At 41.3% G+C, this 25,965-nt stretch overlaps 1 protein-coding gene across 3 annotated transcripts in view; it reads left to right on the top strand.

The window, feature by feature from the left end:
* The first annotated feature begins 795 nt into the window (after positions 1–795).
* The window catches only part of LOC311233957 (tripartite motif-containing protein 16-like protein), a 32,195-nt gene continuing 7,025 nt past the window's right edge, over positions 796–25,965 (top strand). For 2 of the 3 annotated variants that reach the window (XM_084321020.1, XM_084321018.1), the window contains exons 1-3: positions 796–885; positions 5,289–5,928; positions 12,064–12,159. In XM_084321020.1, coding sequence (XP_084177146.1) covers positions 5,365–5,928; positions 12,064–12,159 — 660 coding nt within the window. In that variant the 5' untranslated portion in view covers positions 796–885; positions 5,289–5,364. Of the gene's footprint in view, positions 886–1,076; positions 1,138–5,288; positions 5,929–12,063; positions 12,160–25,965 lie in introns of all 3 variants that reach the window. The other variant, XM_084321019.1, reaches the window with a different exon arrangement.

The raw sequence follows: 25,965 nt of genomic DNA, 5'->3' as shown, positions 1-25,965 counted from the left end.
CGGCACAAACAAGGGACTAAACACATTTAGCAATTATGCCACAACAATGTGGAACGCCCTACCCACAGCCGTAAAAAAGATGTGAATCCCTACCCACCTTCAAAACCGCTCTTAAAGAGCACCTACGGGAGGCTGCAATTAGAAACTGGCCACCGTAAATGTCCAAACCCCCGCCTCCCATCCCCCCCTAATAGACAGTCTCCTCCCCACTGCATGTATATTCTTTCTCCCACCCACCCACCCCCTCCTAATGTACAGTCTCCTCCCCATCATATGTATATATTCTCTGTTAGGATCTATGGGTAACAGTACTGTATATTTGCATATCGTATATGTCACAAATGTAACTATATACCTGTATGTCATGTATGTCCCTAGGCCATAAATGTCATGATGTCATGTATGTCGTGTATGTCATAAATGTCACTATGAATTGAAAATGGGGGACCCTGATGTAAACAAAACGAAAGTCTTTCTCTGGTCTGCATCCCCTTACCAGTTGTATTGAGCCGTACTGTATTGTACCCATTCTGCAATCTGTTAAATAAAGTTTTCATTCATTCATTCATCATAGAGTATTCACTAGTATCTAGATCCACTCCATTTCAGAAGGTGGCGGTAATGCACCAAAAGGTTTGTGCCAACCGCCAATAAAACCAGAAGAAGAAGAAGAAGAAGAAGAAGAAGAAGAAGAAGAAGAAGAAGAAGAAGAAGAAGAAGAAGAAGAAGAAGAAGAAGAAGCAGCAGAAAGCAGGAAGTCCCGCCCCTTCTCTCGCTCTTCAGAGAAAAAACCAAGCTCAAGCTGTTGTTGTTGCCTCTTGTCTTGTCTGAGGGCGACGTGTGTAACAGAGTGTCGGGTTCACTTCATTTCACCTGGAAGAGACGGTAAGAAGAGGGTTTTTAGCAATCAGATGTATTACAGAGTGAATAAAACAATATTACAGAGAATATTCATTTAATTTCATTCATTCTGTGGAGTGGACACGGTCAGTACTTAGGTGTGGGGGGGGTACATTGGAGGGGGTTGGGACATTTACACTCTGGTTTAAATGTATTATTTTATGTTGTACATGCAGTTATGAAAGAGGTGTGCAGTGACCAGGAAACTACAGTTATTGTATTTGATGTCCTCTGTAGGTATGTGGCTCCATACATGACGAAAACATGTTATTTTCAACGTTATATAGAGACCACCGCAACACTTCCGGGATTCTGAAATCGGGGAGCATATGAATGAATGCGGATGAGAGCCTTGATGTAAGTGGTTGCAGCTACGGCTGTGGGGACGCTGGAGACATGATCCGATAGACTTTTATGCGCCCAAGTTTCCTGAACACGGAACACGACCCATTCCTAATCGATCAGAACTAAATCGGCCGAGATCTAGTTAAGGATGGCTTAGAGTAGACGACAGAGTACAGCAACTTGCAATGGGCCTGGTCCACAAGATACACTACACGACCAAGGTACCCATGTACCAAGGTACCCAACATAAACATAAAGACGGACAACACGCTCATCACAGAAAAGCTGGATGTAGCCAATTACTTAAATAGTTTCTTCACAAACATAGCCACAACACTGGTAAACAAACTACCCTCCCACTCAGGGCATTATGGGGTAGAACACATAGTAGCTTACTACAAAAACCTAGGGGTCCACAAAGACGACTTCAAACTGGAAATGGTAACTACAGATGAGGTACTCAAAAAACTGAGCGCCCTCCAACCTAACAAGGCCACTGGCCATGACAACATCCCCTCCAAATTCCTCAGAGACTCAGCAGCCGCCATCACCCCAGTCATCACACACATAATAAACCTCTCTATAAAACAGGGACACGTCCCCAAGGACTTCAAAATTGCGAGAGTGACCCCTCTGCACAAAAAAGGCAGTAAATTAGACCCAGGCAACTACCGCCCTGTTTCTATCCTTACCTCCATCTCGAAAGTCATGGAAAAAATTGTATACGAACAGGTCGAAAAATACCTTGCGGAAAAAAATCTAATCTACGAATTCCAATCTGGCTTCAGAACATCCCACTCCACTGACACATGCCTTCTCTATTTAAACGACCACATCAAACAAGAGGTGGACGCGGGCAAATACTGCGGCATGGTCATGCTGGACCTACAAAAGGCCTTCGACACTGTCAATCACACCATTCTGATTGACAAGCTAAAAGCAATTGGTTTTGATAGTCTATCAGTGAGCTGGATGCAATCCTACCTGGAGGGGAGAGAGCAGATGGTGGAGGTAAACGGTACCCTATCCCCCCCCCTCACAGTAAACTGTGGTGTTCCACAAGGAAGCATACTAGGTCCGCTACTGTTCCTAATTTATGCAAATGACATGTCGTCAGCTTGTGACTGCAACTTGTTCCTGTTTGCGGACGACTCAGCCCTGCTGGTCTCTGACAAGAACAAATTACAGGTTGAAAAAAACCCTCAGCTCAGAACTAAGCAAAATCTGCATATGGCTCGCTGATAACAAACTATCATTACACATGGGCAAAACAGAGTCCATTCTCTTCGGTTCAAATAACAAACTCAGCAAGACCGACGGCTTCTCAGTTACAGTGGGTGACAATATTGTCACAAGGAAAGAAGATATTACCTACCTGGGTTCCATCCTAGAGGCAAATCTTTCCTGTGACAAAATGGCATCCAATGTAATAAAAAAAGTCAACCAACGAACTCGTTTCTTGTACCGGATCTCCTCACTGGTAAACAAGAATACCCTGAAGACTCTAGCAGGAGCACTCATTCAAGGGTACTACGACTATGCTTGCACCTCATGGTACCAAAGCACCTCAAAGGCGCTAAAAACAAAATTACAAACATCTCAAAACAAACTGGTCAGACTACTGCTTGACCTTACTCCTAGAACCCACCTCACCCCTGCCCACTTTGACAACCTAGGATGGCTTAGAGTAGACGACAGAGTACAGCAACTTGCAATGGGCCTGGTCTACAAGATACACTACACGACCAAGGTACCCATGTACATGACTAAATACTTCCCAAAGGTCAGTGAATACCACGATCACAACACCAGAGGGAGCTCCACAAATCATGTTAAACCCAGATTCGGCTCAAACAAGGGACTAAACACGTTTCGCAATTATGCCACATCAATGTGGAACGCCCTACCCAAAGCTGTAAAGGAATGTGAATCACTACCCACTTTCAAAAACACTCTCAAAAAACACCTAAGGGAGACTGCAACTCGAAACTGGCCCCTGTAAATGTCCGAACACAACCCCCGCCAATGTACAGTAAATTACCAAGTATGGTCTTGTCAATAATCCAATGTACAGTGTTGTTTGTACAGTTGTACAGTGTCCCCCACCCACCCCTCCTACCCCCCCCCCCCAACCACCTCCAATGTACAGTCCCCCCCCACACTCCTACCCCCCCCCCCCCCCCCCCCCCAACCACCTCCAATGTACAGTCCCACCCCCACCTACCCAATCCAATGTACAGTTTCTACGCCTAATGTATATACTCTTTTCTTTCTGGACTCTTTTTGTATCACAAATGGATGTAATTGCAAATCTGGTATGTCATAAATGTATAGATGTAGCAGTACTGTCTATCTGTATGTCATGTATGTCATATATGTTACGATGAATTGGAAATGGGGGACCCTGGTGTAAACAAGTCGAAAGTCTTTCTCTGGTCTGCATCCCCTTAACAATTGTATGTATTGAGCTGTACTGCACTGTACCCATTCTGCAATCTGTTAATAAAGTTTTCATTCATTCATTCATTCATTCATTCATTCATTCATGTACATGTCAAAATACTTCCCAAAGGTCAGTGAATACCACGATCACAACACCAGAGGGAGCTCCACAAATCATGTTAAACCCAGATTCGGCTCAAACAAGGGACTAAACGCGTTTCGCAATTATGCCACATCAATGTGGAACGCCCTACCTAAAGCTGTAAAGGAATGTGAATCGCTACCCACTTTCAAAAACACCTACGGGAGACTGCAATTTGAAACTGGCCCCTGTAAATGTCCTAACCCAACCCCCTCCAATGTACAGTAAATGACCAAGTATGGTCTTGTCAATATTCCAATGTACAGTTTTGCTTGTAGTACAGTGTCCCCCACCCACCCTCCACTCCTACCCAAACTCCCCCCCAACCACCTCAATGTACAGTCCCCCCACCTACCCAACCTCCTCCAATGTACAGTTTCTTCGTCAAATGTATATACTCTCTTTTCTGGACTCCTTTCGTATCACAAACAGTACTGTATTTGCAAATCTGGTATGTCATAAATGTATAGATGTAGCAGTACTGTCTATCTGTATGTCATGTATGTCATATATGTTATGATGAATTGAAAATGGGGGGACCCTGATGTAAACAAGGACGAAAGTCTTTCTCTGGTCTGCATCCCCTTAACAATTGTGTGTATTGAGCCGTACTGTATTGTACCCATTCTGCAATCTGTTAATAAAGTTTTCAATCAAATCCAGCACCTACTCCCCATACACATGCGCAGATTGTCAACGGAGTCTGGACGACGCGAGATGACGCACGAATGAATGTGGACTGTTCCATCAGAGGGGGGAGCTTCGGTGGTAGTGTGAGTGGCTACAGACCACTGCACTTAAATATAAACATTAGTCTACCTGGAGACTCAATGAGGTAATTGTAGATGTCGCCATAAGACCCGTCTGGCCATTTAGTGGGATAATTTTTTCATTATCCTGTTCGGCTGAAAGGACACTGGCCACCGAAGCTCCCCCCTCTGATGGAACAGTCCACATTCATTCGTGCGTCAGCTCGCGTCGTCCAGACTCCGTTGACAATCTGCGCATGTGTATGGCGAGTAGGTGCTGGAAAAGGGACTTGATCTCGGTCGATTTAGTTCTGATCGATTAGGAATGGGTCGCGCCGTGTTCAGGAAACTCGGGTGCATAAAAGTCTATTCATTGGATCATGTCTCTAGCACCCCCACAGCCGTAGCTGCAACCACTTACATCACGGCTCTCATCCACATTCATTAATTTGCTCCCCCCGCTATCTCCTCCCCGATTTCAATGTAACGCGGAAGTGCAGTGGTCTATAGCAGGCTACTGTGTTACAGTGTTGTGGTACATTGTGTTGGCAAGTAGATATTGTAAAAATACATGTATTTTTTTTTTATAAATACTGTGTCATTGAGACATTATAAAAAGAGCAGTCTTGTAGCTGCTATCTGCTGAGGTACGCAAGATGTGCAGTGACCAGAAAACTACAGTTATTCTATTTGATGCGTCTTCTCTGTAGGAAATAAATGGTCGACAACAGCATTTCCGAGTCTCTTCAATCTCTGACCAATTGAGAACCGTTACTCGTGGGTAACATGGCAGAGAGAGAGAGCGACGTGGGCAACATGGAGGAGAGAGAGAGCGACGTGGGCAACATGGCGGAGAGAGAGAGCGACGTGGGCAACATGGAGGAGAGAGAGAGCGACGTGGGCAACATGGAGGAGAGAGAGAGCCACGTGGCTAACATGACGGAGAGAGAGAGCGACGTGGGCAACATGGCGGAGAGAGAGAGCGACGTGGCTAACATGGCCCAACAGCAGGAGGGCGTTGTGTTGGACGAGGAGCAGTTGTGCTGTTCCATCTGTCAGGACCTTCTGACGGAACCCGTGGTCACGCTCCCCGGTGGGCACAGCTACTGCAGCCGCTGTGTCCAGACCCACCTCCAACCCCACCACAGTGGCCCGGCGGCGAAGAAGCGCAAGCTGGTGGTCCAAGGAGCCGCGGCCCGACCGCAGGACAAGGTGTGTTCTAGTCACAACAACAAGCCGCTGGAGGTCTACTGTCGTACGGACCAGCAGTGTATCTGTTACCTGTGCGTCATGGAGGAACATAAAGGCCACGACACGGTGTCGGCTGCAGCGGAGAGCGCTGAGAAACAGGTAGGACCAGTGTTATGTAGTACGTACGTAGTATTTTGCATGTATGTAGGTAGGTGTAGTAATAAGACTCAGGAAGCAGGTTACTCTTTTAGCCTTTTAGTCAAGTAGGTTAGCATGGTAGGTTACAGCAGGGTACATTCTGTCCTATTCTCCTTCTGCGTGTATACTTCTTCTGCACACTTCAGCTGTAGGCATAACAGGGCATTGTATCAACTGCGCCCCATAGTGGAGACTCTTGGGAGTACATCTTCAACATGCATTACAGAACACAACAGACCAGAACATCTTCTTCATGACGAAGGTCACGTTTAATAAAGGATGAGGAAGGTCCACGATGAACAAAGGTGTTTAATCAGATCGTCACGAAACACAAGTGAAACAAGGTAATGATTACTGAGGAAAATAGACTAAAGAACATCAGAGTCAGAGAGTCGGAGATTTTATTTGCCATGTATGGACGAATCCACATTGGAATACAGGTACAGAGCAAACACTGTGTGTCTACGACTAATCCAATACAGGAGCAGAGTAGAAACGGTACAGAAAATGTTTTAAAACATAGACGGTATAAAAGGACAAATGCTAAGGTTGATATCAACATGCATATCATAGTAAAGTGCATAATGCATAGGGGCACAATTTACAGTAAAAGTGCATATAATCAAAGTGTGTGATGCACAGACACACAGAAACAGCACTTCCACAACCTGACTAATAACACACCAAAATAAAATAGGATAATATACAAATCTAGCCTTTGGAGTTATTCAGTAAATAGTAAACAACTATCACAACATATTTGATAAAAGCAAAAACAATATACATACATAATACACATACTAGGGCTGGGTGATATGACTATATTATATAAATATCGGGTACAGTTCATTAACTTTTTAAACGTATCGTGGATATCGTGATGTTTTGCCCTCGCGTTAGAGGCCGCCGCGGCTGAGACGAGACTTACAAGCGCAGCGCTAAATGCTTTCCTCTCCCTCTCGCCTCTCCCTCTCGCAGAAAAAAAGTCAGTCACACACACACACTCGCCCAAATTACATCATCTACACGCACATACACACCTGGGTTTCCGTTAGAAAAAATTGTTGCCGGCCTCAGTGTCCGGTAGATTTCAATCTACCGGTCAAATGAGAGACATTCCGGTCAGAGTTTATTGAGCTTAAAAACAATTGATAGGCAAAAGAATGACAACAAAACAAAAGAATGACATCATCAAGGCATGTAGATTTATAATATTTGTACTTAAAACTAGGCTACTTTTGCGTATAAAGTCATTATATTCCAAATAAAATAAGTCCCGAGACTCGTGCTGCTGCCGACTTTAAATCAAATAGGTGTCTGTGGGCAGTCGCCCGACATTAATAAACAACAGTCGGTTATAATCACATTTTTATGAGCTAACGAATTCCGTTATATTGGACATTTGTATTAATTATATCAAGCGAAGAACTGAGAAATTTGGCAGAGAGAGACGGCAACATTATCGTGGGTCTGCGTGACGACTCTCTCTCTCCACCTCCCAATGACTTATTTGCGAGAGTATGGCGCTGCAGAGCAGCAGATTCAGCTGTTATTGGCTCTTTTCTGGGAACCGCACAACAGCGCCCCCCACCCAACATTGAATTGAAAATGGCTGAATTGGAGTACTGCTGGAGTACTGCATTGTGCTGCTGTTGCTCCGGCTCTGCAGCTTCACAAAAGTTCGCACACCCAGCACTAAGCTCTCGCTGACAACGTCGTTGTCATTATTAGAAGCAACGATGAAACAAATCATGTAATGATTGTTTCGTTCATCGCATAGGCTATTTAATTTTAGCCTATTTTAATACAATTCAAATAATCAAATTGTGCTTAGACTCAGGGAATTATTTTCACCGGACATTAAGACCGGAGAGATTAAATATGTCGGACTTCAACAGATTTTGCCGGTCAAATACCGGTAATTACCGGCTAACGGAAACGCTGATACACACACGCAAGCGCACACACCTAGCCAGAGACAGCGAGGCGGTGGCTCTGTGACCAAGGCGAAAACGAAAGCGAGGACTCTACCGTAGAATTAATTCCAAAAGAGGCTTCTACATCAGTGATGTGGACCTGGTTCGGCTACACGCGAACAGACGTGAGTCAAAGCACCATTCTGTGCAAACTTTGTAAAGCTAAAGTCGGGCCAACGGGAGGAAACGCTACCAATATGCCAAAAGCATTAAGTTGCGCGGTAGCCGTACTACCTCAAGTGTTTTAAAACCACAGCCAAAACAGACGCCGCTAACTACATAATTTGCCAGCAGCTGCATCCCTTATGACAAGAAGAGCAAGCGATGGGGGGAGATCACAGATGCGGTAACGTTCCACATAGCCATAAGGAAAGGACATGGTTCCATTGACAACCGTGGAAAAGACAGCGGGAGCCAATGTTGTCAAAGCCTTGGCTTTGAACAAGTGGACTCGACTCCAGTGTTTTGGGCACAGGCTTCACCTGGCCATTGGTAAGTGGAATAATTCATATAAATGTATGCAAAAGCATTCGATTATACCAGTGTGTCGATGTGGCAGTGAAAGGGTTAACCCTTTGTCTTGTGACAGTGAAATGGTTAACCTTCTGTTATATCGCAGTGAAAGGGTTAACCCCTTTGTGGTGTGGTGGTGAAAGGGTTAACATTCTGTAGTGGTAGTGAAAGGGTTAAAAAAAACATCTGTAATGTGTGTCTCTCCTCAGGCTGAATGACAATAAGCTACTAGTTTGTAGATTTACATAAAAAATATCAGTATTTATATCTAATGTAACAATTAAAGAAATTAGTCGTCATGTGCGAGTGTGGTCGTTCATTTATTTTTAAACAGTCAAACGTTCTTTTAAGATGTTATATTTGCCCCACAATAAATAGTTATATAATCTAAAAAAACGAAAGGCTAAATATATAATCTAATAATCCAATAATCTAAATCTAATATAAAAATGCTAAATGCATGAGTCTTTTGTCTTTAATGTTAGCTTGCAAACTCAAATACTGTCTTGGTAAGCCTCATAATGAATTGTTTGGGGAAAAAAGGAAAAATATCGTGATATCATATTTAGGCCATATCGCCCAGCCCTAACACATACATACCGGTACATATATCTACATACACGCATACATACAAACACATATACATATACACACAAACACACTCACACATAGAAATACAAAGAAAGAAACCAAAACATAGAATTTGGTTCGAGAAGGGGTAGAAAGAAGCAGTGCTTATCTAGGCCTGCCCCTTCCTTACATCACACAATTGACAGATGCTTGCTCTCTATCTATAGTAAATGATAAAAATAAAAAAAACTGTACTACTCTAGATTTTCCTCTTTCATGTATTTGTTTAAGAATGTTTGTTTATAACTGCTTTTAAATGTTCTAATATTTGTACACATTTTTTACGTCTTTAACGTCTAGGGCAGTTCCCAAACTGAGCGCCCTCTAGGTGGTGCGTGACATGAAAAGGCTTTTTCTTTTTTTTTCTTTTTTTTTTACAATATAATTTCATAAAAATCTTAGTCAAACCTTTAGTATTATGGATATTAAACATGCTGGCAGAGTACATGCATCCATGTTGTCGTGAACATTTTAATTAAATAAAGAAATTCCCTATCCACAGGGCTGTACACTGCGATGATCTCGTCGCAATTTGCCCCTTAATTTGGCCGTTGCGTGTTGGAAATATTATTTGGGAGCAACGTTGCGAGTTGTGATTTCAACCCTTCATTCGCATTTCACTCCTAAATTAATCCTTACAAATTGGATACATTTTTTAAAAAACATTAGCCTACAACCAAGGCTGTACAGTGCGACACAATGTCGTGGTGCTATGAAAGAATCTGTCGGCAATGAATGAACTTACTGCGATCACCGATAGCCTGAGTGAAAAAAAAGATTTGCGTGTGGAGTGAATCTGGGTCACGCTATATACTTGGTACTTGTAGTCTATCGTGCGATTAAAGACCATGTCCCTATCTGCGTAGTCTATACATCCAACACCAAATCCCATAATTCCTAGCAAAACGAAACTGAATGTGGCCTCTCTTCCTTTCAATATGGGCTATTCCATCGCCAAAGAAGCACCTCATTTCAATACATTTAAGACGCAAATTTTGCTCTGCAAGAACAACGGAGTGGATATCAGTCCATCTTATGACAACCACGTCCGATGTGGAGAGATGATAAGATGATGATGATTGATGTGATGATTGATTGACGGGGACACGGACACTTCTAACGTTCAGGTTCAGCTATGCATTAGGTGAGTAGTCCTACCGTAAGAGCCTCATCATACGGGTCAATTAAACCTTTTTGATTAGTCTTTCCTTCCAGCTAAGTTGGTCTGAACATTTCACTGTCAAAAGCGCAAATGTAAATAAGGTTGCGTCGCAACACGGTTTTCAAAATAAAGGTCACATATACAAATACCTCTCAATTCTTATTAAAAAAAGTCCCGGATATACATAAACATTAATTGGCATAGATCTCTATAAACGGCCCAACACATTGATCACTTTAGGCACACACTGAAACCAGTAACATCACAAATATGAAGCAGGTAATTACCCATACAAATAATAAACCTTTCATGGGGTTATTTACACTAATAATTAATTTGATTTCTAAAGCACTTTTCATTGTGAAACAAATGTATGCAGAGTTTCTTGTCCTCCTGATTAATGCAATGGTGTGTGTGTGTTGTGGTGATCTCATTCAAGGAGCACTACACAAGCGCGCGCACACACACACACACAGTTTGTTGTTTTTGTTCTATTAGTGATTTACACACTTTCTCAGTTGGTTCATTATAAAAGATACAAACCTGAAAACAAACGCACTTAAATGTTAAATAAAAGGACCACAGTAATGAGGCAGGAGGAACATATTTTTTTAATAATGGTAAAATTGTTATTTAAAAATGTTCCCCTAAAAAATATTTTTTGCCCCTAAATTTCTCATTTAGGGGCAAGTGTGCCCCTAGTGAAAAAGCTTAGCGTACAGCCCTGCTATCCATAGTCGCCGTGGGAAGAGATAAAATAAAAAATAAAATCTGTGCACGGAGACCAGCAACAATTTTTTCTAACAGAAACCCATTGGGGGGTGCATCAGTTAGGTAGGGAGGTGACAGGGGGTGCACGGCCAAAAAAGTTTGGGAACCGCTGGTCTAGGGTGTTTTAGGAGCAGTTTCCCTCTTTTTTTATTTTAATTTTTTTGGCGTTTTATCGCTTTATTTCTACTGGGCAGTCCAGATGGGAGAGACAGAGGAGGAATGGGAGACAGAGTGGGGGGAAGACATTCGGGGAAATAACGACGGGTTCGGGAATCGAACCCGGGTCACCCGTGTCGCGGCTGAGCGCGCTATGTGGTTCGCCACTGGGGCGCCCCTGCAGTTTCCCTCTTAACCCGTATATACCATCTCAAATTATGCCACATCAATGTGGAACGCCCTACCCACAGCTGTAAAGGAATGTGAATCACTACCCACTTTTAAAACCACTCAAGGAGCACCTACGGGAGACTGCAATTCGAAACTGGCCCCTGTAAATGTCCTAACCCAACCCGCTCCAATGTACAGTAAATGTCCTAACCCAGTAATACACAAGACCCTCTTCTTGGACCAAGTAAGGTGTCGTCGATAATCCAATGTACAGTTACCCCCACCCCGCCGACCCCACCCCACCCTCCCAACCACCTCCAATGTACAGCCCCCCCCCCCCCCACCAGGTCAGTGAATTTCAAAGTTTGATTCTTTAAAAACAGAAGGTTAGTGTGAGGGAGTGAGGAGTTCATTTTGTGATGTGAACAGCGTGGCCAAAGGCCGCAAGCACATCTCTTGTTTTCCAGTAACCAGCTAGTGTTACTCTGTTGTGTTTTGAGAAATCATGACATGACTGGTTGGGCAGTCAGAGTAAACGCTAGCGTTTTCTATTGGAAGCAACTTGTGTAGCTAAAGGCACATCAATCCCAATGAAAGCTACAAGATGCAATTACCTCATGGCCACAGGGTGCAAATCTTACACTGATAAAGCTGTCTCTAGTGTAGCTTTAAATGAAGTCCCTAACTAACTCTTCTTCCTACATTGATTTGTTACAGAAACAGCTGGCGGAGAGTATTTTCAAAGTCCAGGAGAGAGTCCAGGAGAGAGAGAAGGAGCTGAAAGCACTCGGACTGGCTGTGGAGACACTGAAGGTGAGGTCATATGAAACTGGACTTTGAAGAAGAAGTCTTTATTTGTAGCACATTCCTACATCGTCATGCAGCGAACACACACGTGCAAGATGGGTGACACATAGGACACGTATGCATTTTTTGGCATTCAGTCGTCTGGTAATCTGAAGGTTCCCGGTTCGATCCCAGCTCTTCCTGGAAGCATGCCGAAGTGTCCTTGAGCAAGACACAATGGGCCTCATTCAACAATACTCTCTTATTATTTTTCTTATATTCTTGCTTACCTGTCTTTTAAAGGAAAACCTCCTTCCTCAGTCCCCTCTCCTCTCTCCTGTTCTCTCACGGTTAGCAGCTTAGCTTAGTTAGCTTAAGCAGCTAACGTAACGTTAATTTAGATCTGCCCACGCGACGTGGGCATAAAGGAATGGCGACGATGCAAACTTGAGGCTACAACTCTGCCGAACTTCCAGTTATGAAGCTAAGCTACGCTAACGGAGCGGCTGTTCCCTAAGCCTAATGCATGCACAGAGACAAAAAAGGTATGTATCTTCTTGTCTAACTCCAGGGAAGATGTTAAATAGCTAATTTCCCAAAATGTTGGAGTTTTCCTTTAAGAGAACAATAAGAAAAGCCACCGCCACATAGGGGTGGGACGATACATCGAGCCAGATCGATATATCGATCTATTATCAATAATCAAATAGGATCGATGCAACGTAAAAAGATCGATTCATATTGCGATACTCTTTATTTTGAAAATCCGGCGAGTTGTATCCGCCCGCGCCCAGTAGTCTGAAACTCTGTGTAGACATTACAGCAGAACAGCACTACAGAGCGTCTATTTTGCGATCTGATATAAGTCTGTGCAGTTTTTTCCCCGCAACGGGTCAAATGCATCTAACATGCTTTGCATCGTCGCCATTCCTTTATGCCCACATCAACGCGGAAGGAAAAGCAAGTTGCCGAAAGGATACACGCGGTCGGGCGAGTTACACTCACGCCAAACCGGAAGTGGCGATCGGTGCATCAAGGAAATATATTGTGGCGTGGATCAATATACACACTCGAGTGCATTTGGATTGCTTTCGAAACGCAATAATCGATATGATTTCGTCGTTTATTGCGTCATACAAACCGGAAATGGATCTAGGAGATCGACGTCAAATAATTGGGATCTTTTTCCTCCAGTCTCATCGGCGAACGGTAAGAGGACACTAACGTTATTTTTAGCCCGATTGTCCATTTCTTTGTTTGCAATCAGTCTGATCAATATATCAACCCATACTAAATAAAGCCGTTACTGACGATCAAGGAATTATAAACGACCCCCCCCCCCCTTTCCTTCACGCATGAGGAAGCATAATGTATACAGATCATATACATTTGAATTTTTTAATATAGCGTGTATAGGAAAGAAACGCCAATCGATCATATGCGTCCGGGCCTATAACTAGCGTTTTTGGAATTACAGCAGAAAAGCTTAAAAACATACTTATATTCTCGACAGTATTAACACAACAATGTATCAATGAAAAAATATAACGTTCCCACATCCGGAACGATAGATAATTGATGTTGAATGGGCCATAGTAATGCAGATATAGCTATAATATTTAAAAAGTTATAGCCCTGCAAAGAAGGTAAACATCTCCATAGGCTTACAGCGGTGGCAGACTGGGTATAATGATGGGCATACTGCGTGGCAATCAATGTGTTAAACAGATCTTTTTCAAGTTCCAAGTTTTAATACTCTTATCAACATGAGAGTCAACAAATGCTTGCTTTATGCAGCCATTTAACACAAAAGGATGACCCTCATGCATTGCAAATTTGCATCAAATTCAAAACAGAGTGATGCACAACATAACTTAAAAGAAAATAATAATTTAAAACAATGAATAAAGTGTGCATGAAATAATAGGGGAAAGAAAAAGTTAGGAACTTTACATTCACCCACACAAGGGCTGAGTAATCACCCCCCCCTCTCTCTCTCACACACACACTCTCCCAGTTCTCTTTCTCTCTTGCCTCTTCCTCATCTCTCTCACCCCCCCCCCTCTCTCTCTCTATGTCTCACACACACACACACACACTTCAGAAACAAACATAGTATCAATGAGAGCATCAATAATACACCTGAGTGAAGTCTAGTAAAAAATAAAAGTAAGCATGAGTTAAAAAAAAATTGTGGCGTTAATACCGCGTTAACTTTGACGGTCTTAAATAATAATAATAATTATTGAAAAGTTCTGGGTTTATAAAGTTGTATTTGGGGGTACTGTATTTGGGGGCAATTGACCAATGGTTTGCTTTCAACCCATGAACTCCTCCCTCTCTCACCATTTTATATATTTTCATTTTATCTACTAAAACTGTATTGTATTATATTGTTTGTTTTGTAAAGTGTCTTTGAGCATTAGGAAAAGCGCTATATAAATCTGATGTATTATTATGAATGGTATGCTTTTTTTTTTTTATATAATGTTTCTCATCTGGGTAAGAGTTTCTTATCTGGGTAAGAGTGCTCTCTGTTAGAATGTGGTCTTGCCTGAGAGAAAAGCAACAATACGAAAACATTGCTCAATCCCAGGTAAGAACAAAATAAGAGGAAATGCTAATTTTTGTATATATTTGGGTTACACAGCAATACTTTCAAATTCTGCTGTATTTATAAATTCATAAAGTTGAAATTAAGCATTACTAAATGCATTTGAAATGGAATAAAAACAAAGTTACAACAAATTATAATAGTTTATATGCCTTATTTATCACATCTGTGACTATTATGGGCTATTTGAGTAATGGGGTACTACTGGCGGGACTGCCGATAAACAATGCGGCCCCCCAGATTGAGTGTGGAAATTTAGTGGCTCTCACTATATACAAAGTTGCCCACCCCTGGTGTAGTGGTTAGGACCCTGCCTCTGGAACCACATGTACCCCTGTTAGCCTGGGATCCAATCCTGCCAGAGCCTTCTTTCCTGTATCTGCCCTATTCTGCATCCCTCTCCACCATCTTACTGTCTAAATAAAGAAAAAATACTCTCTTAATAATAATAAAAAATTGTTTTAATAAATAAAAAGACACTGACGGAACCAACAAGCAGGTTAGCGCCTTGCATGTTAACCTAAGCCTTCTGTGTGTGTGTGTGTGTGTGTGTGTGTGTGTGTGTGTGACTGAATACTTTATTGACAACAGTAGGACAACATTTTTAAAGTGTCATAACGCTGGTCAAATGGATAAAACACAATAAAGCCGTGGCTTGTTTCCATTGTGGTCCATTTACATGGAACATAAAAAGGCACAAAAACACGAATGGACATGTACACAGACAGGATACCCTAAAAGTAAGTACAAAAACACCTAACCTGAAAACTCATACAGTCATCTACAGATGTGGGACTGGAAAACGAGGCGTCTACCGCCGGTAGCAAGCTAGATGACGCTAGATGACGTCTTTTTACGCTGCTCTGCCTGGTTCAACCAGTAGGGGGAGTCGAGTTACACGGTGGAGAGAGGGAGCTATTCTACAATCTGTGTGTGTGTGTGCATGCGACACTAGTCTTGGACATATTATTTTGCAATGTAATGCTTTTCTGTAGATTATTTGACTGTCATTGGTACAGTAATGGTGTGGTATTTTCGATTAACGTGCGTTTTTTATGGATAATCATCTAGATACTCAGATACAGTGCAGTATTATTCTTTACGAGACAACCCAACGTGCTGGCACCGAAGACCCGCCCTACTCTGCCTCTGATTCGCAGAATGTGGCTCTAGTTAGGCTCTGGTTGGGGGAAATGTAACTGGCCCGTCGATTATTGTGATCAGGCTGTCCTGTGGATTTCAGCTGTCGCTGTATTGAATTTACTGGTAAATTAAATTAGGTTTAACGTTAGTTTGTTTACTACAGTTATGTAGTCAACTAAGGTAACGTTACAGTAGCAACTGCTCAAATAAAGCTGTATCCACATTGCTGTCAAGTTAATGTTATGGTCTCTCGAAAATTGAATGCGACCTCAAGGCTTTTCAACACTGGCCGCGTAATATTAGTTAACGTTCATTTAGCAGTATGTAATGTGTAACGTTTAATCAACGTGAAATGGCCCTGAATACATCATATAATGTGTTTCCCAGCTGCTTATATTGTAAGTGTATGCCCAAAAATATATATCACTGAATTGAAAATGGGGGACCCTGATGTAAACAAGACTAAAGTCTTTCTCTGGTCTGTGCATCCCCTTAACAATTGTGTGTATTGAGCTGTACTGTATTGTACTCATTCTGCAATCTGTTAATGACATTTACATATCTGTAGATACTATATCTATATCTGTACATCCCTTACCTACTCTTACTAGTTACGCTGCTGGCCAGTATGACTTACTACCATATAGTGTCTTTATACCTGTATCACTGTACATGTTAATACTATATCTCTTACCTACTCTTACTAGTTACACTGCTGGTCAGTATGACTTACTACCATAGTGTCTTTATACCTGTATCACTGTACATATGAATACTATATCTCTTACCTACTCTTACTAGTTACACTGCTGGTCAGTATGACTTACTAGTTACTACCATAGTGTCTTTATACCTGTATCACTGTACATATTAATACTATAACTATATCTGTACATATCTCTTACCTACTCTTACTAGTTACACTGCTGGCCAGTATGACTTACTACCATAGTGTCTTTATACCTGTATCACTGTACATATTAATACTATATCTATATCTGTACATATCTCTTACCTACTCTTACTAGTTACACTGCTGGTCAGTATGACTTACTACCATAGTGTCTTTATACCTGTATCACTGTACATATTAATACTATATCTATATCTGTACATATCTCTTACTAGGGACACTGTACATTGGAATACTGACATACATTTGCCATGGAAACTGTACATTGGAGGAGGTTGGGTAGGTGGGGTGGGGTTGGGTGGGGCTGTACATTGGAATACTGACAAAGCCATGCTTGGTCTTTATTGTACAACTGGGTTAGGACATTTGTAGGGGCCAGTTTTGAATTGCAGTCTCCCGTAGGTGTTCTTTGAGAGTGTTTTTGAAGGTGGGTAGTGATTTACATTCCTTTACAGCTTTGGGTAGGGCGTTCCACATTGTTGTGGCATAATTGCGAAACGTGTTTAGTCCCTTGTTTGAGCCGAATCTGGGTTTTACATGATTTGTGGAGCTCCCTCTGGTGTTGTGATCGTGGTATTCACTGACCTTTGGGAAGTATTTTGACATGTACATGGGTACCTTGGTCGTGTAGTGTATCTTGTAGACCAGGCCCATTGCAAGTTGCTGTACTCTGTTGTCTACTCTAAGCCATCCTAGGTTGGCAAAGTGTGCAGGGGTGAGGTGGGTTCTAGGAGTCAGGTCAAGCAGTAGTCTGACTAGTTTGTTTTGAGATGTTTGTAATTTGGTTTTTAGTGCCTTTGAGGTGCTTTGGTACCATGAGGTGCAAGCATAGTCGTACTGTAGTACCCTTGAATGAGTTCTCCTGCCAGAGTCTTCAGGGTATTCTTGTTTACCAGGGAGGAGATCCGGTACAAGAATCAAGTTCGTTGATTGACTTTTTTTTATTACATTGGATGCCATTTTGTCACATCTGGACATTAATAAATACAAAAGTGTATTGTTATTGTTGTCATGTATTGTTGTCATGAACTGAATAGATTCCAGAAGTCATAATCCACTTAGTCCTGCTCCCAAAACTATTTTGAATATGTTGTAAAATAAATGCAACTACTGCAGAAGTAGGAATATCATTAGAATACAGTACAGAATGAATGAATGAATGAAAACTTTATTTAACAGATTGCAGAATGGGTACAATACAGTACGGCTCAATACATACAATTGTTAAGGGGATGCAGACCTGAGAAAGACGTTTGTCTTGTTTCCATCAGGGTCCCCCATTTTCAATTCATATAGACATTTATGACATACACAACATACATGACATTTATGGCATAGGGACATATAGGTATTTAGTACTGATACAGTACTAAAAACTACAGTATGTATTACTATCTACTACTACAGTACTACCTATGCTGCTATGTCTATACTACTATGTATCACAAACAGTACTGTATTTGCAAATCTGGTATGTCATAAATGTATAGATGTAGCAGTACTGTCTATCTGTATGTCGTGTATGTCATATATGTTACGATGAATTGAAAATGGGGGACCCTGATGTAAACAACCAGTATGGCCACTACAATACTGTAACAAAAATGAGCAGAAGTATTTCAATTATTAGACGGAATGCCTATTTTTTAACAGACACAGCTACTGTACCAAGCAAGTCATACAATCACTAGTTTTGTCACATCTGGACTACTGTCCAGCAATCTAAAAAATAGTAAGATAAAATAGACAGAGTAAAATAGTGCAGTGCAATAAAATAGTAGAATAGAATAGATACAACTTATTTTTTTACAATGAGAATTTTATTACCATTGCAGAATGGGTAAACTACAGTCAATACACACAATTGTTAAGGGGATGCAGACCAGAGAAAGACGTTTGTACATTGCAAAGTTCATCCTTCCTCTGCAGAGTTCAAATAAAGCTGACTTGACCTGACTTGAAAAAAACAGTGTTGAGACAACCCCCCCCCCCCACCATCAATGTACAGCCCCCCACCCCACCTACCCACCTATTAACACCTCATCAAGGAGAGGGGGCAGGGAGGTGTCAAATGCATCTGAGTACGGTCACAGTTCCATCCTAGAGGCTAATCTTTCCTGTGACAAAATGGCATCCAATGTAATATATTCCATAGTATATTCCACTACAATGGGTACAATACTGACCAGAGAAAGACTTTCGTCTTGTTTACATCTACTATTTTTATTATTGTCTATTTAAAACTTAAAAAAAGGGGTGAAACGATACAGCATTCACTTTACGGCCTATAGGGATATTTTATTTCAATTCTCTGTTAGAAAAGAGAAATATTAAGCCCTGTGCAAGGAATAATATGAAAATGTGCCATTGAATAGCCTGTAGCTAGATATGACATTTGTACATGACATGTTTGTCCTCCATAGATACAGTAATTGAATGGAAATTGTATTAACAGATTGCAAAATGGGTACAATACAGTACAGCTCAATACACACAATTGTTAAGGGGGTGCAGACCAGAGAAAGACTTTCGTCTTGTTTACATCAGGGTCCCCCATTTTCAATTCATAATGACAACAGTACCGATAGGAGATAAGATAAGATAAAAAACTGAAGAATATTGATCAGGCCAGAGTTACATTATTATTTCAGGTGTATTCTCATCAGAAGCCATGGAGAACTATAAGTCTTTAGAGGCATACCGCTTCTTTGTGTTCCACCGGAAACTGACAAGGTGCACCTTGTTGCGGGCGGATGTCAGACCATCCTACAGAGTGAATGATGATCCACATCATCCTTGGGTGGCCTTAGATGGCACGGGAAAGGTGGTTGCAGGTCACTGTGACTGTATGGCAGGGTGAGTTAAATAAAAAATAAATAATAAAAAGAATGTTGCCACAAATGTACCAGTGTTACCCATCCAACAGGAGCAACAGGCGGCCAGCAGCACAAGCACTCCAGTCTACTGCTTGTGTAAAACAACAACAGAATCAGAGAGCATGGTTGGCTGTGACACCTGTGATGACTGGTTCCATCCCAGGTGTCTAAACCTCAAAAGGCTACCGAAAAGCAAGACATGGTATTGCCCGGAGTGCAGAAAAAAGAAAAAGAAGTCTAACCCTAACTAAGTTGCTGTACTCTGTCGTCTACTCTAAGCCATCCTATATTGTCAAAGTGGGCAGGGGTGAGGTGCGTTCTAGGAGTAAGGTCAAGCAGTAGTCTGACCAGTTTGTTTTGTGATGTTTGTAATTTAGTTTTTAGCCCTTTTGAAGTTTTATGTTATGGCTTCCTTCTTGGAGAAAATGTAGGTCTGCCAATGCTGCTGTTATGCATTGTTGTGCATGTTGAAACTTGAAATAGCACTTTTGTATTTTTGTATATAAAAAAAATAAGCATTTTTTACATGCATTGTTGTGCATGTTGAAATTGTAGGCCTGCCAATGCTGCTGTTATGCATATGTTATGCATGTTTAAACTTGAAATAGCACTTTTGTATTTTTGTATATAAAAAAAATAAGCATTTTTTACATGCATTGTTGTGCATGTTGAAATTGTAGGCCTGCCAATGCTGCTGTTATGCATATGTTATGCATGTTTAAACTTGAAATAGCACTTTTGTATTTTTGTATCTAAAAAAAATAACCATTTTTTACATGCATTGTTGTGAAATAGCACTCAGTCACAGAAAGTTAATGTGACAATACATTTTTTGTATTTTTGTATCTAAAAAAAAGCAATAGCAGAAGTTAGTTTTGCATTTTCTTTACTTGCATTGTTGTGCATGCTGAAATAGCACTCACAGATAAAACTGCAATAGAAGAACAGAACATTTCATTCTTATTTGTATATTTGAACAATAAAGCAAGGTTATTCTTTCAAAATGATGTTTGCTATAGTTGTTGTGCCCCTGGTATGTGGTTGACAAACATTGACAAACATATTTACAATTAGCATTTTATAAAGTAGAACTGTAATGTGTACTTTCTCAGTCAGTGCTAAGTGCAGTCATCTTATGCAGCATCACTTTTCACATCAAAACAAAAGTAGAACTGTAATGTGAGACGGGGAAACTTTGTTTTGAATACTGGGGGGATGATTGAGAATATGTGGTCCCTGTCCTGCCATTTAATCAAGAAGTCAAGCTTGACGTACATCAGGTCTATCCAGGTCCAGAACACTTTGATGACTGTTGCCTTTGACACACCTCTGATGTGGGAAATGAGGTCAAAGGACATGTCGTGACGCAGTTTGACAAGGGTGATAAATAGCTGATCTATGGGTGAGATTATGATGCTCCTTGTCTTCTCTGTGTGACAGTAAGAAAACAAGTTCTGAAGCACTGGCCAGGTAACACCTGTCATCATTTTGCATTTGGTGTTGTTGCTGTCCGACTCGACCTTGGTTCTCTGTTGGTCACCATCCTCCTTGGCTGCATCCCTCTCCTCTCTGAGAGACTGCATCTCGTCAAACAGAGACTGCTCGGTGATGGGAGGTGTGGCTGCTTCCTCAACTTGGGCTGCTGCCTCAACTTGGATGTCTTGGCTGCAACGTTTAGTCCTCTTGTGGGGAGTCACTTTAAATGAAATAAAAACCATACTAATAAGAAACTGCAATTTAGGAACCCATTGATTTTGGCACATAACTGAAAACTAGATGATATCACTTACCATGGTATGAAGAGGAGTTCCTTTTTGCATGCCGCTCATGGCGACTGATGTTCGTTGACGTAGATGGTGTAGACTGTGATGTTGAAGGGAATACAGATGGAATGTAGTCTGGGTGTGTTTGGTCATTGGACCTTTGCACCTGAATGAATGAATGAATGAATGAATGAATGAATGAATGAAAACGTTATTAACAGATTGCAGAATGGATACAATACAGTACGGCACAATTGTTAAGGGGATGCAGACCAGAGAGACTTTCGTCTTGTTTACATCAGGGTCCCCCATTTTCAATTCATAGTGACATACATTTGTGACATACTCAACATACATGACATCATGACATTTATGGCATAGGGACATACATGACATACAGGTATATAGTACTGTTACATTTGTGACATAATATGATATGCAAATATACAGTACTGTTACCCCATAGATCCTGACAGAGAGTATATACATATGACATGTATATTACAAGCAATACGACTATTCAATAACAAGTCCTTAGAGCAAGGACAACAACACTGAATGTGATTGATAAATAGTATACTAGTAACATATAAAAATGAAAAAGGCATGTAGGCTACACTGAGAATGGACTATTATGGGGAAGTAGCTAGCAGAGACTGCTAGCTAATCAATCAATCAGCTAGCAGCTAACATCTGCTGTTTACAGCCTCACAGCCAATACAACTTAATTTACTATATAAATATGTGTTCCTTATTCTCACCTGTTATGAAATGGGTAGAGCAGACATACGTAGAATTTGACTTGGGGGACCAGGGTCTGCTTTGGTCGACTCTCCCGTCTGCTCTACCCAGTCAAAGGAAGTTGACTTCGAGAATATACAGTACTGTTTACAGTATGTGTACAAGGGAAGACTACTCGAAATGTGTTGTTTTCTTTGTGCATTAAGCCAGTCAATTTGCTCTTTGTATGGGATTATAACGGAGTTGTTCTTGTTTGTGTGCTCCCCTCGCATTTGACGATCAATTGGACTTGAAAACAGCAGTGACCACCACTCGTTAGATCATATGAAACAGTAGCCCCTGTCACGTCACGTAAGCGGCAGATAAAACAGTGAAGATCAGATCATTTGACTTACCACTTAATCCAACGTTCATTCCCCACAAGCGTCTCCGGTGACCCGAACACCAGCCAGTATTTACCCTGGTCGATTTGGTCGTCCACTGCTGCACTGTTCCCGGCACACGCTGCCGATTAAGGGCACGTACTTGGTCCTCAATAATGGACATTAGTGGACAAACCACTAAAACAATGGGGTTTACGTGCCATTTGGAATAGCCATAGGTCTTTGCTGTAGCCGGTATTTTTGTATTTCCGATTCACATTTAGGAGGCATAGCAAGTTCGGTTGTCTCGAAGGAAGGATATAATTCCAACTTGACTTTGACTTTGCGCCTCCTGGCGGCACAAAACAGAAACCGCACCCACCCTAATAAAACCATTTGATGAGAGCCGTTAACGGGCGGCAGAGGGCGTTGAAACGGCGGTAGGAGGGACCTCAATTTGCAATGCTGTAACTGTAATGTTAAAAGTAGGGATGTCCCGATCACGTGATCGGGATCGGCGCCGATCACGTGCTTTTCAGAGGATCGGGATCGGGCATTTTTTTTAATAAAAATCGGCAGTCAAAAAAAGATTTATTTAATTTTTTTAACAAACATGACCATGTTCACGTCTTAAACTCATACGGAGGCCTTAGTTTTGGTTTTAAATTACATATAATATATCATTAATGTATTTATTGTCACACAGAGCAGAATAATTGTCCACAACAAACACATTCCCTTTAATTTACACCGTTGCAACAAACACATTCCCTTTAATTTTAGACGCTCAGTCACATCACAACAACACGTTGCTCCCGAAACACGGTTATCCACTGACTTGAGCAGCTGCTAGAGGTTTGGAACTAAGCATTTTAAAATAGAAAGTCAAGCCAGTTGCAATGTTTGCAAGGAGGTAGGGGTGGACGGTATGGTCTAAAATTTATATCACGGTATAATTTGAAGCATAGACGGTAACGGTATATATCACGGTATCATCGTTTTTGATAAAAAATTTTTTTTTATTTTATATATATATATATTTTTTTATAAAATATTTATATTATATAATTAGACTTGTACTGGTATTATCTGCGAGACATCGCCACCACGCAACAAGCTCCACTGTCTGTGTGTACTCTAGTAGCCTCCAGCTACGGCCAGAATTCTCCGGAGCTGCACCTGGACCTATACTCGAGTAGCCTCGAGCAGAGCTATGGCCAGGATTCTCCGGCGCTGCACCTGGACCCTATTGTATTGGTATTATAACGTTAGCAAGCCCTCAGCTCGAATACGCATCGAATCAGTGTTATAAGACATTGATATCATGAGCTATCTGTAGCTACTGCATATATAACGTTAATACAACGCCTCAGTGAATTATTTAGTTCAATGGGACATTTCGTTTTGAACGGTGAACTAACTTGTGTTAACGTGAGCTAACAGGTAGCATACACGTCTCTAGTACTAGACTTTGTGGAGCGTTTGTTGATGTCAGGAGCTATCGGTAGCTGGCCGACTAGATACCGTTCGGTTAGACAATGCCCCATCATGTATTAAACTAAAAGTGAATAGTTGACTGGGTCATTTTGTAACGGTAGCTAAGCTAACGTTAGCTCAGGGAGACGCCGACAGCTCCCGTGTCCCGTCCCACTAGACTACTAGACCCGTGTTTACATGCGTGCGGTAGGGGCTGGCACGCCCACTGCGCGAAGCCTCCTAAATAACTTTTTCCAGTTCGCACATATCTATTATCTATGACTAATTCTATCTATTTTTAGGGGCAAATGCCAGTGAAATAGTCGCGCTGTGGTTACATGACGGCATTGCTATTTTAGAGCTGCACTACCGGTTACACGGTATACTCAAAATCCATACCGTAGAGCAAATTCATACCGTTTATACCGTATACCGTTTATACCGTCCACCCCTACAAGGAGGACATTTCGCGTGGAGGAAACTCATGAAGCAGCAGCTGGAGGCGGAGTTTTCAGACTAACTTTTCAGATAACTGCAATTATTTGCTGTGTGACTGAGGATTATCGTCGGCGTTTCAGACCAGAATGGAGCTAATCATTATGTAAGTCGAACACTGAATGTATACTAATGTGCAAACATATTGAAACTTTTAATATTTCTCATATGAAGCACATATGAATGTAATAACAAGAGCCGCCGCGCTCGCGCCCAGGACTATAGGCAACAGAGAGGCTTGTCTTGCTCCGCCAGTTTCTGACAAAAATGCGTCAAAATTGATTACTAATGTGAAAGATCGGATCGGGAACGATCGGAATCGGTAAATATATAAAATCACATGATAGGGATCGGATCGGGAGCAAAAAAAGGCGATCGGGACATCCCTAGTTAAAAGACATTAAAAAACCTGCAAACACTTAAAAGCAACTCATGATAAAAAGAGATAAAAATCAAATTATGATAAAAGATAAAAACCTAATTAAGACCAATTTGAGTTGCTTTTAGGGCGGATTTACATCCAAGAGGGGAGTTCAGGAGTTTTAGGAATGTTGGCAGTTCCACATTACAGTAGCCAAAAAAAAAGAAAAGCGTCTTTCCCCATGCATGTCCTGACTCTCGGCGGGACCAGGTCCGTGGGGCTCCCTCTTGTGGCGTATTTGTGGACCTCTCCTACTATATTAAAATAATTTACTAGGTACTTGGGGACCGTTTCTTTCAGTACTTTGAAGGTTGTGCAGGAGTCTCACTAGTTTATTTTGGGATGTCTAGAGCTTTGTCTTCATTTGTTTGGAGATGTTGCTGTACCATGAAGTGCAAGCGTAGGGCTGACCTTCGAATTTTTTTTTGGAATTCGAAGCTTCGGGGCCGATATTCGATTTTAATTCGAAGCTTCGAGATAAAAAAAATTAACTAAATTGTTTTATTATTTTCTTTTATTATTATTATTATTATTTATAAATATTTTTATTTTTTTTATGTTGTGGGACTTGTACAGCACTTTGTTCAACTTTGTCAGTGCTGTAAAGTTTAAACCTTTTTAAATCTTAGACAAACAAAACACTTTGCTTCCATGAAATATTGTAAGCCGTCATTTGAGGCTTTATAAACGCAGCACAATGAACACAAATCTGTCAGTGCCGAGTCAGACCTCATCTTAAATAACAAACGGCATTGCTTTTTGTTTTGCAAAAAAAAATTTAAATCTTATTTTTTATAATCTAATTTAATTTTCATATTCGAATCCCATGCCCATCGAACGAAGCTTCGAAGTATTTAAGACGGCCTACTGAATGAGGCTCCAGCTAGGGTCCTCGGAGCGTTCCTATTTATAAAGAGGAAATCCTAAATAAAGATTTGGTTTTTTGATTAACCTTAGTAATCACTTGCTGTGCCATCTTTTCGTTAGAAAGTTTGTTGTTTAAAATAAAGCCCAGACAGGTGACCTCTT

Source organism: Notolepis coatsorum (genome assembly GCF_963971535.1).
Source record: "Notolepis coatsorum genome assembly, chromosome: 9".
In the NCBI taxonomy this organism is placed as follows: domain Eukaryota; kingdom Metazoa; phylum Chordata; class Actinopteri; order Aulopiformes; family Paralepididae; genus Notolepis; species Notolepis coatsorum.
Note: the sequence above shows the minus strand (reverse complement) of the source record. Positions and strands in the feature narration are given on the sequence as shown.